The 13198-nt window shown below is 42.5% G+C and overlaps 1 protein-coding gene and 1 non-coding gene across 3 annotated transcripts in view; both read left to right on the forward strand.

Moving 5' to 3' along the window:
• The window catches only part of Lars1 (leucyl-tRNA synthetase 1), an 88837-nt gene that overhangs the window by 6091 nt on the left and 69548 nt on the right, over positions 1–13198 (forward strand). For both annotated transcript variants that reach the window (XM_004664719.2, XM_045132708.1), the window contains exons 2-4: positions 5566–5684; positions 8817–8904; positions 10155–10235. In XM_004664719.2, coding sequence (XP_004664776.2) covers positions 5566–5684; positions 8817–8904; positions 10155–10235 — 288 coding nt within the window. The remainder of the gene's footprint in view (positions 1–5565; positions 5685–8816; positions 8905–10154; positions 10236–13198) is intronic.
• Positions 990–1115, forward strand: LOC123454377. The gene has a single exon (XR_006633343.1). It is a non-coding gene; the product is annotated as a small nucleolar RNA SNORA54 (small nucleolar RNA).

Below are 13198 nucleotides of genomic sequence, written 5' to 3' on the forward strand. Positions count from 1 at the left end.
GCCACTGAAATCAAACTCCAAATGCTTGCACCACCTAGTGGGCATGTGCTACCTTATGCTTGCCTCACCTTTGTGTGTTTGGCTTATTTGGGATCTGGAGAGTCCAACATGGGTCCTTAGGCTTCAAAAGCAAGCACCTTAACTGCTAAGCCATCTCTCCAGCCCTCATGCTTCTTTTTGTTTTTTTCAAAGTAGGGTCTCACTCTAGACTAAGCTGACCTGGATTTCACTATGTATTCTGAAGATAACCTTGAACTCATGGCGATCCTCCTACCTCTGCTTCCTGAGGGCCTGGAATTAAAGGCTTGCACTACCATGCACAACCAAGTTGTTTTGTTATTTATTTATTTGAGAGAGAAAGAGGCAGATAGAGAATGGGAATGCCAGAGCCTCTAGCTACTGCAGACGAACTCAGACACATGTGTCACCTTGTGCACCTGGCTTACATGGGTACTGGGGAATCCAACCTGGTCCTAGGTTTCACAAGCAAGCACCTTAACTGCTAAGCCATCTCTCCACCCCTAAAATATTTTTAAAAACATTTTTATTTATTTATTTGTAAGGAGAGAGAGAGAGAGAGAGAGAGAGAGAGAGAGAGAAGAGAGAAGAGAGGTAGAGAGAGAGAAGAGAGGTAGAGAGAATGAGCACACCAGGGCCTCCAGCCGCTACATATGAACTCCAGATGCATGCACCACTTGTATCTGGCTTTATGTGGGTACTGAGGAATTGAACCCTGGTCCTTAACTTTGCAGGCAAGTGCCTAAACCACTGTGCCATCTCTTCAGCCCTTAAAAAAATTATTTTAAGCTGGGCGTGGTGGCTCATGCCTTTAATCCCAGCACTCGGGAGGCAGAGGTAGGAGGATCACGGTGAATTTGAGGCCAACCTGAGATTACATAGTGAATTCCAGGTCAACCTGGACTAGAGTGAAACCCTACCTCAAAAACAAAAAGAAAAGAAAAGAAAACAAAAACACAAAAGTTAATGTGGCACACTGTTTGTAACTTGCCAGTCTTGCTGTGGCTGGTGGGCTCCATTCCAGTGCTACAGCATTTCCAGTGACACATACATGACTGTTGGCTGGGGCCTTTTAGTTTCTGGTCTTGGAAACATGCTGTGAAAGTTGGAATAAATAAAATATAATTTCTTAGGCATTAAAGAAAAGTGTAAAAAAAAAAAAAAGATAGGGCTGGAGGGATGGCTGGGTGTGGTGGTACATGCTTTAAGCATTTGTATACATGTGTGGTATGTGTGTGTTGGGGACATGCATGTGCACATGTATGCATGCGAAGGCCAGAGGTTGACATCTTTCTCTATTGCTGTCCACATTATTTATTTATTTGTTCTGAGGTAAGGTCTTATTCTAGCCTAGGCTGACCTGGAACTCACTCTTTAGTTTTAGGCTGGCCTCAAACTCACATCAATCCTCCTATCTCTGCCCCCCAAATGCTGGGATTAAAGGTGTGGGCCACCATGCCTAGCCACATTATTTATTTGTTTGTTTTTTTAAAAGTACTAGCCTCTTTTTAAAAAATGTTATTTTATTTAATTATTTATTTGAGAGAGAGAAAGAGAGGAGGAGAGAATGGGCACGCCAGAGGCTCCAGCCACTGCAAATGAACTCTAAATGCATGTGCCCCTTGTGCATCTGGCTTATGTGGGTTCTGGAGAATAGAACTGGGATCCTTTGGCTTTGCTAAGTCCCATCTCTCTAGCCCATTTTATTTTATTTATTTGAAAGAGTAAGAGAGAGAAAGAGGCAGGGAGAGAGAGAGAGAGAGATAGATAGATAGGGAGGGAGAGAGGGAAAGAATGGGCATGCTGAGGCCTCTAGCCACTGTAGTCAAATTCCAGACACATGCACCACCTTGTGCATCTGGTTTATGTGGGTTATGGGGAATTGAACTGAGGTCCTTTGGCTTTGCAGGCAAATGCCTTCACTGCTAAGCCATCTCTCCAGCCCATATTATTTACTTTTTAAATTAATTTTTTCTTTTTATTAATTTATGAGAGAGGGAAGAGAGAGAAAGAAAGAGAGAGAATGGCCACTCAGTGGCCTCTAGCCACTACAAACGAACTCCAGACGCATGTGCCACCCTGTGCATCTGGCTTATCTGGGTTCTGGGGAGTTGAACCTGGTTCCATAGGCTTCCCAGGCAAGTACTTTAACCACTAAGCCATCTCTCCAGCACCACATTATTTATTTATTTAATTGTTTAAAAATTTTTTTTTGTTTATTTTTATTTTATTGAGAGTGACAGAGGGAGAAACAGGCAGAGAGGGAGAGAGACAGAGAGAGAATGGGTGCGCCAGGGCCTCCAGCCATTGCAAACAAACGCCAGACATGTGCGCCCCCTTGTGCATCTGGCTAACGTGGGTCCTGGGGAAGCTAGCCTTGAACTGGGGACCTTAGGCTTCATAGGAAGTGTTTAACTGCCAAGCCATCTCTCCAGCCCACATTATTTATTTTTTAATCTCTCTGTGTGTTTGTGTAACTGTGGGCCCCCATGTGGTATGGCTTGCGTGTGGAGGTCAGAGAACAGCTTTGCCTTGTTTAGGTAGGGTTTCTTATTCAGTGCTCCATATACCAGGCTAGTTGGCCTGTGAGCTTCCAGAGATTCCTGTCTCTACCTCCTATCTCAGTGTAGGTGTGCTGGGATTATAGACGGGCACTACTGTGTCTGGCTTTACATGGGTTCTGGGGATCTGAACTCAGGTTCTCCTTTGTCCCTCCTTCTACCTTATTATTTAAATTAAAAATATTTATTTATTTATTTTAGTTTTTCGAGGTAGGGTTTCACTTTATCCTAGGCTGACCTGGAATTCACTATGTAGTCTCAGGGTATCCTTGAACGCACAGTGATCCTCCCACCTCTGCCTCTTGAGTGCTGGGATTAAAGACATGTGTCACCATACCTGGTAATTTTTATTTAGTTAGTTTAGAGAGAGAAAATAGGCACATCAGGATCTCCAGCCGCTGCAAATGAACTCCAGATGCACGCACCACCTTGTGCATCTGGCTTATGTGGGTCCTAGGGAATTGAACTTGGGTTCTTTGGCTTTGCAGGCAAGTGCCTTAACCTCTAAGCCATCCCTCCAGCCCTATCTTTTTTTTTTTTTTTTTTTAGCTCATGCTGACCTGAAATTCCCTATGTAGTCTCAGGGTGGCCTTGAACTCATGGGGATCCTCCTACCTCTGCCTCCCGAGTGCTGGGATTAAAGGCATGTGCCACCACGCCTGGCTTCCCCTATCTTATTTTTTTGAGACAGGGTCTTACTGAACCAGGAGTTAATTGATTCAGTTAGACTACCTAGCCAGTGAGCCTCAGGGATTCTCCTGACCGTTTCAGCAGGTATGAGATTGCAGGTGTGCACTGCTGTACCTGGCTTTTAGGTAGGTACTGTGTATCCAAACATAAATCTTCATGTTTCTATGGCAAGTACTTTACTGACTGAGCCATCTAATTAAAAGGAAAATTAAAAAAAATATCTATTTGATAGAGACAGAAAGAAAGAAGCAGATGTGGGGGGAAAGAGGGTGGGGGATAAGGGCAGGCCAAGGCTTCTAGCCACTCCAAATGAACTCTAGTTACATGTACCACTTTGTGCATCTGGCTTATTGAGTCCTGGAGAATTGAACCTGGGTCTTTTGGCTTTGCCAGCAAGTGCCTTAACTGCTAAGCCATTTCTCCAGGCCAAAAGAAAAAAAAATTGTCTTATTTATTTATTTTAAAAAATTATTTATTTATTATAGAGAGAAATAAAGAGAATGGGCACACCAGGGTCTAGCCATTGCAAATGAACTTCAGACACATGCATTACCTCGTGCACCAGGCTTATGTGGGTACTGGGGAATTGAACCTAGGTCCTTAGGCTTTGTAGGTAAGCGCCTTAACTGCTGTTATCTCTCCAGCCCAAGAAAATATTTTTATTTATTTATTTTCAAGCAGAGAGGGAGAGATAGAGAATGAATGAATGAATGAATATGAGACAGATGCACGCACCACCTTGTGCATGTGGCTTTACATGTGTACTGGGGAATCAAACTTGGGTTGTTGGCTCAGCCATCGTTGCAGCCCACAGTACATGTTTTTATCAGTAGGTGATACTCCACTACATTCTATCTTAAAGAAGAAAAAAATAAGAGAGTTTAAAACAGAAGCCAAAATAATGATATATGCTTTGAGCTCATGGCAATCCTCCTACCTCTGCCTTCTGAGTACTGGGATTAAAGGTGTGTACCACCACACCTGGTCCCCCCTTTTTTTTCTTAATTTTTATTAACATTTTCCATGATTATAAAAAATATCCCATGGTAATACCCTCCCCCACCCACTTTCCCCTTTGAAATTCCATTCTCCATCATATCCACTCCCTATCTCAATCAGTCTCTCTTTTATTTTGATGTTATGATCTTTTCTTCCTCTTATGATGGTCTTGTGTAGGTAGTGTCAGGCACTATGAGGTCATGGATATGCAGGCCATTTTATGTCTGGAGGGAGCATGTTGTAAGGAGTCCTACCCTTCCTTTGGCTCTTACGTTCTTTCCACCACCTTTTCCACATTAGACCCTGAGCCTTGGAAGGTGTGTTCGAGATGTTACTCAGTACTCCAGTCACTTCTTTCCAGCACCATGATACCTTCTGAGTCATCCCAAGGTCACTGCCATCTGAAAAGAGAAGATTCTCTACCCAAAGTGAGAGTAGCGTTAATATAAGTGTATAAATATTAAGAGAAGTGCTTACTGGGCAGTTTGATAAGCATAGTATATACATTTTCCAGACATTAGTAGATGTTATACCCCTAGGGCTCATGGCCACCCCTGTTTTAAGTTTTCAGTATCAGGGATGTGTTTCCCCCCATAGAGCAGACCTCCAGCCCAATTGGAGGGCGGTTGGTTTCCACCATGACAGACCTGCCACTGTTGCACCCATTGGCTCATTTGGCCTGGCTGGCCAAATATAAGGCTTGCAGTGTCCACTGTTGAGTATGTTCACTGGTGGTATCTCTTTCTCCCATTGAACTACATGTAGAATGGCTTCTTCCAGCTTTCTGTCAGCTGGTCTACATGGAGGAGGTTATCAGTTCAGTTCCATCAGGATTTTTCAGTGGCCTTGCAGCCCAAGTATGTGGAGTCTTCAGCAATAGGGTCTTACCATCTATTCCTGGTGGGAAACCAAGGGCCTTGGCAATGGCCTGTAATGTTTTGTGGGCATCAGGGACCTCCCTGGCCAACAACTCACTGGCACTGAAAATTTTCTAACAATGATCTATGGCTCCTGAGTGTTCCATTGTCTGAAACCGGAGGATTCCATATGATTTATTTGCATCCTCTTAGATTTTGATTATCCCGCCCTCCACCTTTCCTTTACTCAATCTCTTCCCCTGACCTCACTTTGGGCCTTTTCACCCCCATTAATCTATTCTTCTACTTACATGTATACAATACCAACCTATTAAGTACCCTCCTCCCTTCCTTTCTCTTCCTTTCTATCTCCTTTTTAACTTACTGGCCTCTGCTACTGAATTTTTTCTTTTTCACAAACCATTCTCTTATATTCATAGGAGAGAAAAGGAACTGCCAAAGTGGACTTTTTGAAGAAGATTGAGAAAGCGATCCAGCAGAAATGGGATACTGAAAAAGTGTTTGAGGTCAATGCATGTCATTTAGACAAGCAGGCCAGGTGAGTCCACTTGTTAAGTCCTTCCACTAAACTGCTTAGTGGAGCAGGTAAGTCAGAGAATATATGCAAAAGGCTGGAGGAGCTGTCTTTGACTTTGTGTATTCAGGTTAGGGTCTTTTTCTGTGGCATTAGTTTGGTCATATAAAGATAAGTATATATTCGAGGTATGGTTTCACTCTAGCTCGGGCTGACCTGGAATTGGAATTCACTGTGTAGTCTCAGGGTGTCCTTCAACTCATGGCGATCCACCTACCTCTCTCTTCCAAGTACTGGAATTAAAGGCATGTGCTACCATGCCCAGCTCATACAATCATAAAAAGATTTTTAAAGTAGTATTTTTCATATATACATATATATATATATATATGCATATATATATATATATATATATGTATGTATGTATTTGTTGTTGGCTTATTTTATTTATTTATTTATTTTGGTTTTTCAAGGTAGGGTTTCACTCTAGTCCATGCTGACCTGGAATTCACTATGTTGTCTGAGGGTGGCCTCCAACTCATGGCAATCCTCCTACCTCTGTCCTCTGAGTGCTGGGATTAAAGGAGTGCACCACCACCCCCAGCTATATTTTTCATATTTTGACAAGTGAGAATGGTTTAAAATTTTGTCTTTTTAATGATTAACAAAGGTATTTTTCCTCTTAGCCTGATACTGATAATTATTTCTAAAGATACAAAATAAAAATTTTGAAGGATTATTCAGATCTTTTATCATAAATATGTTGTTTCAGTGCTAAGATATTGATTATTTTATTATCATCATCATTATTATTATTTGGCTTTTGCGAGGTAGGGTCTTGCTGTAGCCCAGGCTGACCTGGAATTTGCTTTGCAGTCTCAGTTTGGTGTTGAACTCACAGCCATCTTCCTACCCCTGCCTCCCCAGTGCTAGTATTAAAGACATTCACCACCACATCTGAGAAGATTTTTTATGAGAGAGAGAGAAAGAGAGTCAGACAGACAGAGAGAATGGGTGTGCCAGGGGCTCCAGCCACCGCAAATGAACTCTAGACACATGTACATCTGGATTATGTGGGTCCTGGGGAATAGAGACTGGGTCCTTTGGCTTTGCAGGCAAATGCCTTAACCACTAAGCCATCTTCTCCAGCCCGAGTTTTTTGTTTTTGTATTTGTGTTTTTCCTAGGTAGGGTCTCACTGTAGCCCAGACTGACCCGGAATTCACTAGTGTCAGGGTGGCCTTGAACTCAAGGTTCTCCTCCTACCTCTGCCTCCCTAGTGCTGGGATTAAAGGCTTGCGCCACCACTTCTGGCCTGGGAAGATACAGATTTGAGGCAAACCATAGGTAGTGGTTACTAGGGAAAAAACAAAAACAAATTAGCTGTCTTCTAAAATGGTATCACAATAAACATATGCCTTAGTTACAGTTTCTATCCTAATTTCAGATATGGGAAATTTAGAAAAATATACTTGTTCAAATTGAGGAAATTCAGTGATAACTACAAAAGTGGTGATAGCTTACTGTAAACACTTGTTCTGTGTTAGGAAACATACCATGTTCTCATTTAATCTTTTCCCTCTTTCCCTTCCTTCCTTTCTTCTTTTTTTATTTACAGGCTTTTGTTGTTGTTGTTGTTTTCCGAGGTTAGGTCTCACTCTAGCTCAGGCTGACCTGGAATTCCCTGTATAGTCTCAGGGTGGCCTCAAACTCACTTCACAGTGATCATCTAAAGACGTGTGCCACCGTCCCAGCTTTGCTTGCCTGCCTGCCTGCCTGCCTGCGTCCGTCCTTCCTTCCTTCCTTCCTTCCTTCCTTCCTTCCTTCCTTCCTTCTTCCTTCTTTCCTTCCTCTTGACAGAGAGAGAAAGAGAATGGGCACGCCAGGGCCACCATCCACCGCAAATGATCTCCAGATGATGTGCCCTCCTGTGCATCTGGCTTACATGGGTCCTGGGGAATTGAACCAGGGTCCTTTGGCTTTGCAGGCAAATGCCTTAACTGCTAAGCCATCCCTCTATTCCCATACCTAGATTTTCTTCTTTTTCCTTCCTTCCTTCTTCCCTCCTTCCCTCTCCCTTCTGCTTATTTTCTTTTCCGTTCTTTTTTAAAATTAATTAATTTTTTAATTGACAACTTCCATAATTGTACACAATAACCCATGGTAATTCCCTCCCTCTCCCACTTTCCCCTTTCAATCTCCACTCTCTGTCATATCCCCTCCCCCTCTCAGTGTCTCTCTTATTTATTTATTTATTTATTTTGGTTTTTCGAGGTAGGGTCTCACGCTGGTCCAGGCTGACCTGGAATTAACTCTGTCATCTCAGGGTGACCTTGAACTCATGGCAATCCTCCTACCTCTGCCTCCCAAGTGCTGGGATTAAAGGCGTGCGCCACCACGCCCGGCTTGTCTCTCTTATTTTGACGTCATGATCTTTTCTTCCTATTATGATGGTCTTGTGTAGGTGGTGTCAGGTACTGTGAGGTCATGGATATCCAGGCCATTTTGTGTCTGGAGGAGCACACTGTAAGGAGTCCTACCCTTCTTTTGGCTCTTACATTCTTTCCGCCACCTCTTCTGCAATGGACCCTGAGCCTTGGAAGATATGATACAGATATTTCAGTGCTAAGCACTCTCTGTCACTTCTCAGCACTATGGTGCCTCCTGAATCATGTGAGTCAAGATTACTGCCATCTGAAAAGAGAAGCTTCTCTAGCCAAAAGTGAGAGTAAAATTAATATATGGGTATGAACATTAAGAGAAGTGCTTGCTGGGCAGTTTGGTGAGCATAGTATATACATTTAGCCAGATACCAGCAGATGTTATACCCCTAGGGCTCATGACTTGCCCTGTTGTAGGTTTTTAGTATCAGGGATGTATTCCCTCCCATCCAGTGGGTCTCTAGTCCAATGAGAGAGTGGTTGGTTTCCTCCACAACATGCCACTAACGTGGGTCCTGGGAAATCAAACCTGGGTCCTTTGGCTTTGCAGGCAGTTGCCTTAACTGCTAAGCCATCCCTCCAGTTATCTTTTAAATAAGCAAAATTTAAACAGTTTACTAATATCAGGCATTCCTTCTATCCTCTTCCCCCTCATTGTAAAAGAAGCTTAACATGTTTGTTTTTGTACTTTCTTTTACACTTGATTTTTTTGGCAGCAAGGACAAATACTTTGTAACCTTTCCATATCCGTACATGAATGGGCGTCTTCATTTGGGACACACGTTTTCCTTATCCAAGTGTGAGGTAAAGCTTCTTTTGTTTACTGTAATGGGATGGAGGGTCAGTAATGAATACAATCTTGATGAAAATGGCATGTGTAAAAATTCGTTTTCAGTTAAAGGCACTCAAATTCTTTAATGTAAGTTTTTGTTTGTTTGAGGTAGGTTCTTTCTCTAGCCCAGACTGTCCTGGAATTCACTATGAAGTCTCAGGGTGGCCTGGAACTCATGGTGATCCTCCTATTTTGGCCTCTTGAGTGCTGGGATTAAAGGTGTATGCCACCACGCCTCACTCTCATTTTTAAGAATATATTATATATTACTTATTTATTTGAGAGAAAGAGGCAGATAGAGAGAGAGAGAGAGAGAGAGAGAGAGAGAGAGAGAGAACGTGAGGACCTCTAGCCACTGCAAGCGCCCTCTAGATGCATGCACCACCTTGTGCGTCAGGTGTTACGTGGATACTGGGGAGTCGAACTTGTATTCTTTGGCTATGCAGGCCTTAACTGCTAAGCCACCTCCACAGCCCTATTTTATTTTTTATTGTTTACTTATTTATTTTTTTTGGAGGCAAGCCCAACAGACTGGGCTTTTTTTTTTTAATGAGAGAGAATTGACACACTTGGGCCCACCGCTGTAATCGTACTCCACACTTGTGCACCTCATTGTGCTCATGTGTGACCTTGCATGATTGTGTCACTGTGTCTCTGGCTTATGTGGGACCTGGAGAATTGAACATGAGTCCTTAGGCTTTTTTTTTTAAAGCATAATTTAATTTTTGTTTTAAATTTTTTGGCTTTTGAGGTAGGGTCTTGCTGTAGCCCAGGCTGACCTGAAATTCACTATGTAATCTCAGGGTGGCCTCAAACTCATGGTGTTTCTCCTACCTCAGCCTCCCAAGTGCTGGGATTATAGGCATGTGCCACCATGCTGGGTCATAACTTAATTTTTAAAAAAGTTAATTGTTTGCACACACACAATTTGGGGTAAAGCGAGTGCCTTTAATGGTATGGTTATCTTCCCAGGCCTGCATAATTTAATTTAAATTGAATTATCACATGCCATCTATGTATTTGTGCAGGGTTTTGGACATATATGCATGTTCAGCATTCCTAGGTTGTTGAAGAAAAACAAAGTGCAGTAGAATATGCCAGTGAACTTTTCACTGTGCTCTGAAGGAAGATGTGAGGAGGACAACTCCAGCTCTTTGTGAACTTAGCATTTGGAATTTGTTTGCCATGTATGTTTGTAATTTAAATTTAACTTTCTTTGTAGTTTGCAGTAGGGTACCAGAGATTAAAAGGAAAAACCTGTCTGTTTCCCTTTGGGTTACACTGTACTGGGATGCCTATTAAGGTAAGCTTGCTTATTCTACTCTTTAGCTTCAAGCCAATAGTAATATCCAGTTTAAGATCTTGGAATATGATTTTCAGATACTGCTCTATGATATTAAAGCATTTTGTGAAAGCCATTGAATTTATTACAGTGAAAATTAATTTTAAAACATTTGAGCCAGATGTGATGGTGCACAGGAAGCTAAGGTAAGAGGGTGTTTGAGTTTGAGACTGCTTGGGCTACACAGTGAGTTCCAGAAGTGCCCGGCTAGGGTAAGACCTTGTGTATTAGCCAGGTATGGCAGGCGCACCTGTAATCATAGCTCTTGGCAGGCTGAGGCAGGGTGGTCAGCAATTTGAGACCAACTTACCTATACAGTAAAATCCTGTCTTAGCAATCAAAGACAGCACACATTAATGCCCAAGTAATTTCTGTGTATTAAACAATTTATTTATTTTCAAGGAGTGAGAGAATGTGCATGCCAGGCCCCCTTGCTACTGCAAATGAACTCCAGATACATTTGCCATTTTGTGCGTCTGGCTTTATATGGATTCTGAGGAATCTAACTTGGGCTGTAAGGCTTTTCAAGCAAGTACCTTTAATTACTGAACCATCTCTCCAGCCTGAATATTCTAAGTGATCTATGTATTTTGATGTCTTTTGAATATGTTATATATTTCACTCTGTTGAAATTGGTTAAAGATTTCTTTTCTTTGTGGGTTTTTTTTTTTTTTTTTTCCGAGGTAGGGTCTCAACTTTGGCCCATGCTGACCTGGAATTTACTATGGAGTCTCAGGGTGGACTCAAACTCATGGCGATCCTCCTACCTCTGCCTCCAGAGTGCTGGGATTAAAGGCATGCACTGCCATGCCTGGCAAGATTTATTTTTTTAATTTTTTAAAATTTATTTGAGAGAGAGAATGGGTGCACTAGGGCCTCTAGCCACTGCAAACAAACTCCAGATGTGTGTGCCACCTTGTGCATCTGCCTTTACATGGGTCTTGGGGAACAGGACCTGAGTCCTTTGCGTTTGCAGAGAAGCACCTTAACTACTAAGCCATCTCTCAAGCCTTCTTTCTTTCTTTTTTTGGGGGGAGGAGGTAGGGTCTCACTCTGGCCAAGGCTGACCTGGAATTAACTATAGTCTCAGGGTGGCCTCAAACTCATGGCAATCCTCCTACCTCTGCCTCCTGAGTGCTGGGATTAAAGGTGTGTGCCATCACGCCAGGCTTCTCCAGCCCCTTTTTTTTTTAATTATTCATTTATTTGAGAGAGAGAAAAAGAGAGAGAGAGAGAGAGAGAGAGGAAGAGAATGGGCGCACCAGCTCTAACTGATGCAAATGAATTCCAGATGCATGTGCCATCTTGTGCACCTGGCTTATATGGGCTCAGAGGAATTGAGCCTGGGTCCTTTGGCTTTGTTGGCAAGTACCTTAACTGCTAAGCCATCTCTCCAGCCTTCTAGCCTTCTTTTATAAATTAAAGAATTTTTTTTTTTTTTTTCTTTTGAGAGAGAAACAGAGAGAAAAAGACAGGCAGAAATAGTGAGTATGGGCACCAGGGCCTTCTGCCACTGCCAACAAACTCCAGAAGCACAAACTACTTTGTGCATCTTGACTTTATTGTGAATACTGAGGAATTGAATCCAGGTGTCAGTATTTGCAAACAAGCACCTTTAATCACTGAATTATCTCTTTAGCCCTACTTAAATTTCGTTGTTCAAAGTAAGGTCTCCCTCTAGCACAGGCTGACCTGGGATTTACTATGTAGTCTCAGAGTGGCCTTAAATTTATAGCAATCCTTCTACCTCTGACTTCTGAGTGCTGGGATTAAAGGTATGCATCTCCATGCCTGGCTTAATTTTTAAAAAATATTTTCTTTCTTTATTTGAGAAGGGGACTGGTGCAGATAGAGAATGTGCATGTCAGGTTCTCTAGCCACTGCCAACAAATGCTTGACACATGCACCACTTCATCTGGCTTTTGTGGCTACTGAAGAATCAAACGTGGGCCCTTTGGCTTTGCCAGGAAGCACCATAACCACTAAGCCACTTCTCCAGCCTGTTAAAACTTTTTTTTGAGGCAGAGTCTCACTCTAGCCCAGGCTGGCCTTGAGCTCATCATAGCGATCCTTAGAACTTTAGCCTCTATAGTGCTGGGACTAAAGATGTGTGCCACTATGCCCAGTAAAATTGGGCAATAATTTCAAACAAGTAAAATATACAGTGGTTTGTGCACTTGCAATATGTATGGATTGACATAAAGTAATAAGCAGATATGTTTTGATTGTTTTGTAGATTTGTATGTGTTTATTTGTTATAAACTTATTTTAGAGGTAATTCTCAGTAAAGAATGGACCATAAAATGAAAATTAGAGATATTCCTGAAAAGTAATAGAATTCAGATTTTAAAAAAATGTATTTTATTTATTTATTTGCAAGCAGAGAAAGACAGATAGAGACAGAGAGAGAATGGGCATGCCAGAGCATTCAGCCACTGTAAACAAACTCCAGATGCATGGTTCACTTTGTGCATCTGGCTTACGTGGGTCCTGGGGAATTGAACTTGGGTCCTTTGGCTTTGCAGGCAAGCACCTTAATGGCTAAGCCATCCGTCCAGCACTTTTGTTTGTTTTTTAAGGTAATGTCTCAGTCTAGTCCAGGCTAACGTGGAATTCACTATGTAGTCTCAGGGTGGCCTTGAACTCATGGTGATCCTCCTATCTCTGCCTCTTGAGTGCTGGGATTAAAGGCATGTGCCACCATGCCTGGCTAGGATTTATTTTTTCTTGCTTTTGCTTTTTAAAAATATATTTTATTGGGCTGGAGAGATGGCTCAGCGGTTAAGCGCTTGCCTATGAGCTTGCTATGAGCCCCGGTTCGAGGCTCGGTTCCCCAGGTCCCACATTAGCCAGATGCACAAGGGGGTGCACGCGTCTGGAGTTCGTTTGCAGAGGCTGGAAACCCTGGCGCGCCCATTCTCTCT

This window comes from Jaculus jaculus, chromosome 13 (genome assembly GCF_020740685.1).
Source record: "Jaculus jaculus isolate mJacJac1 chromosome 13, mJacJac1.mat.Y.cur, whole genome shotgun sequence".
In the NCBI taxonomy this organism is placed as follows: domain Eukaryota; kingdom Metazoa; phylum Chordata; class Mammalia; order Rodentia; family Dipodidae; genus Jaculus; species Jaculus jaculus.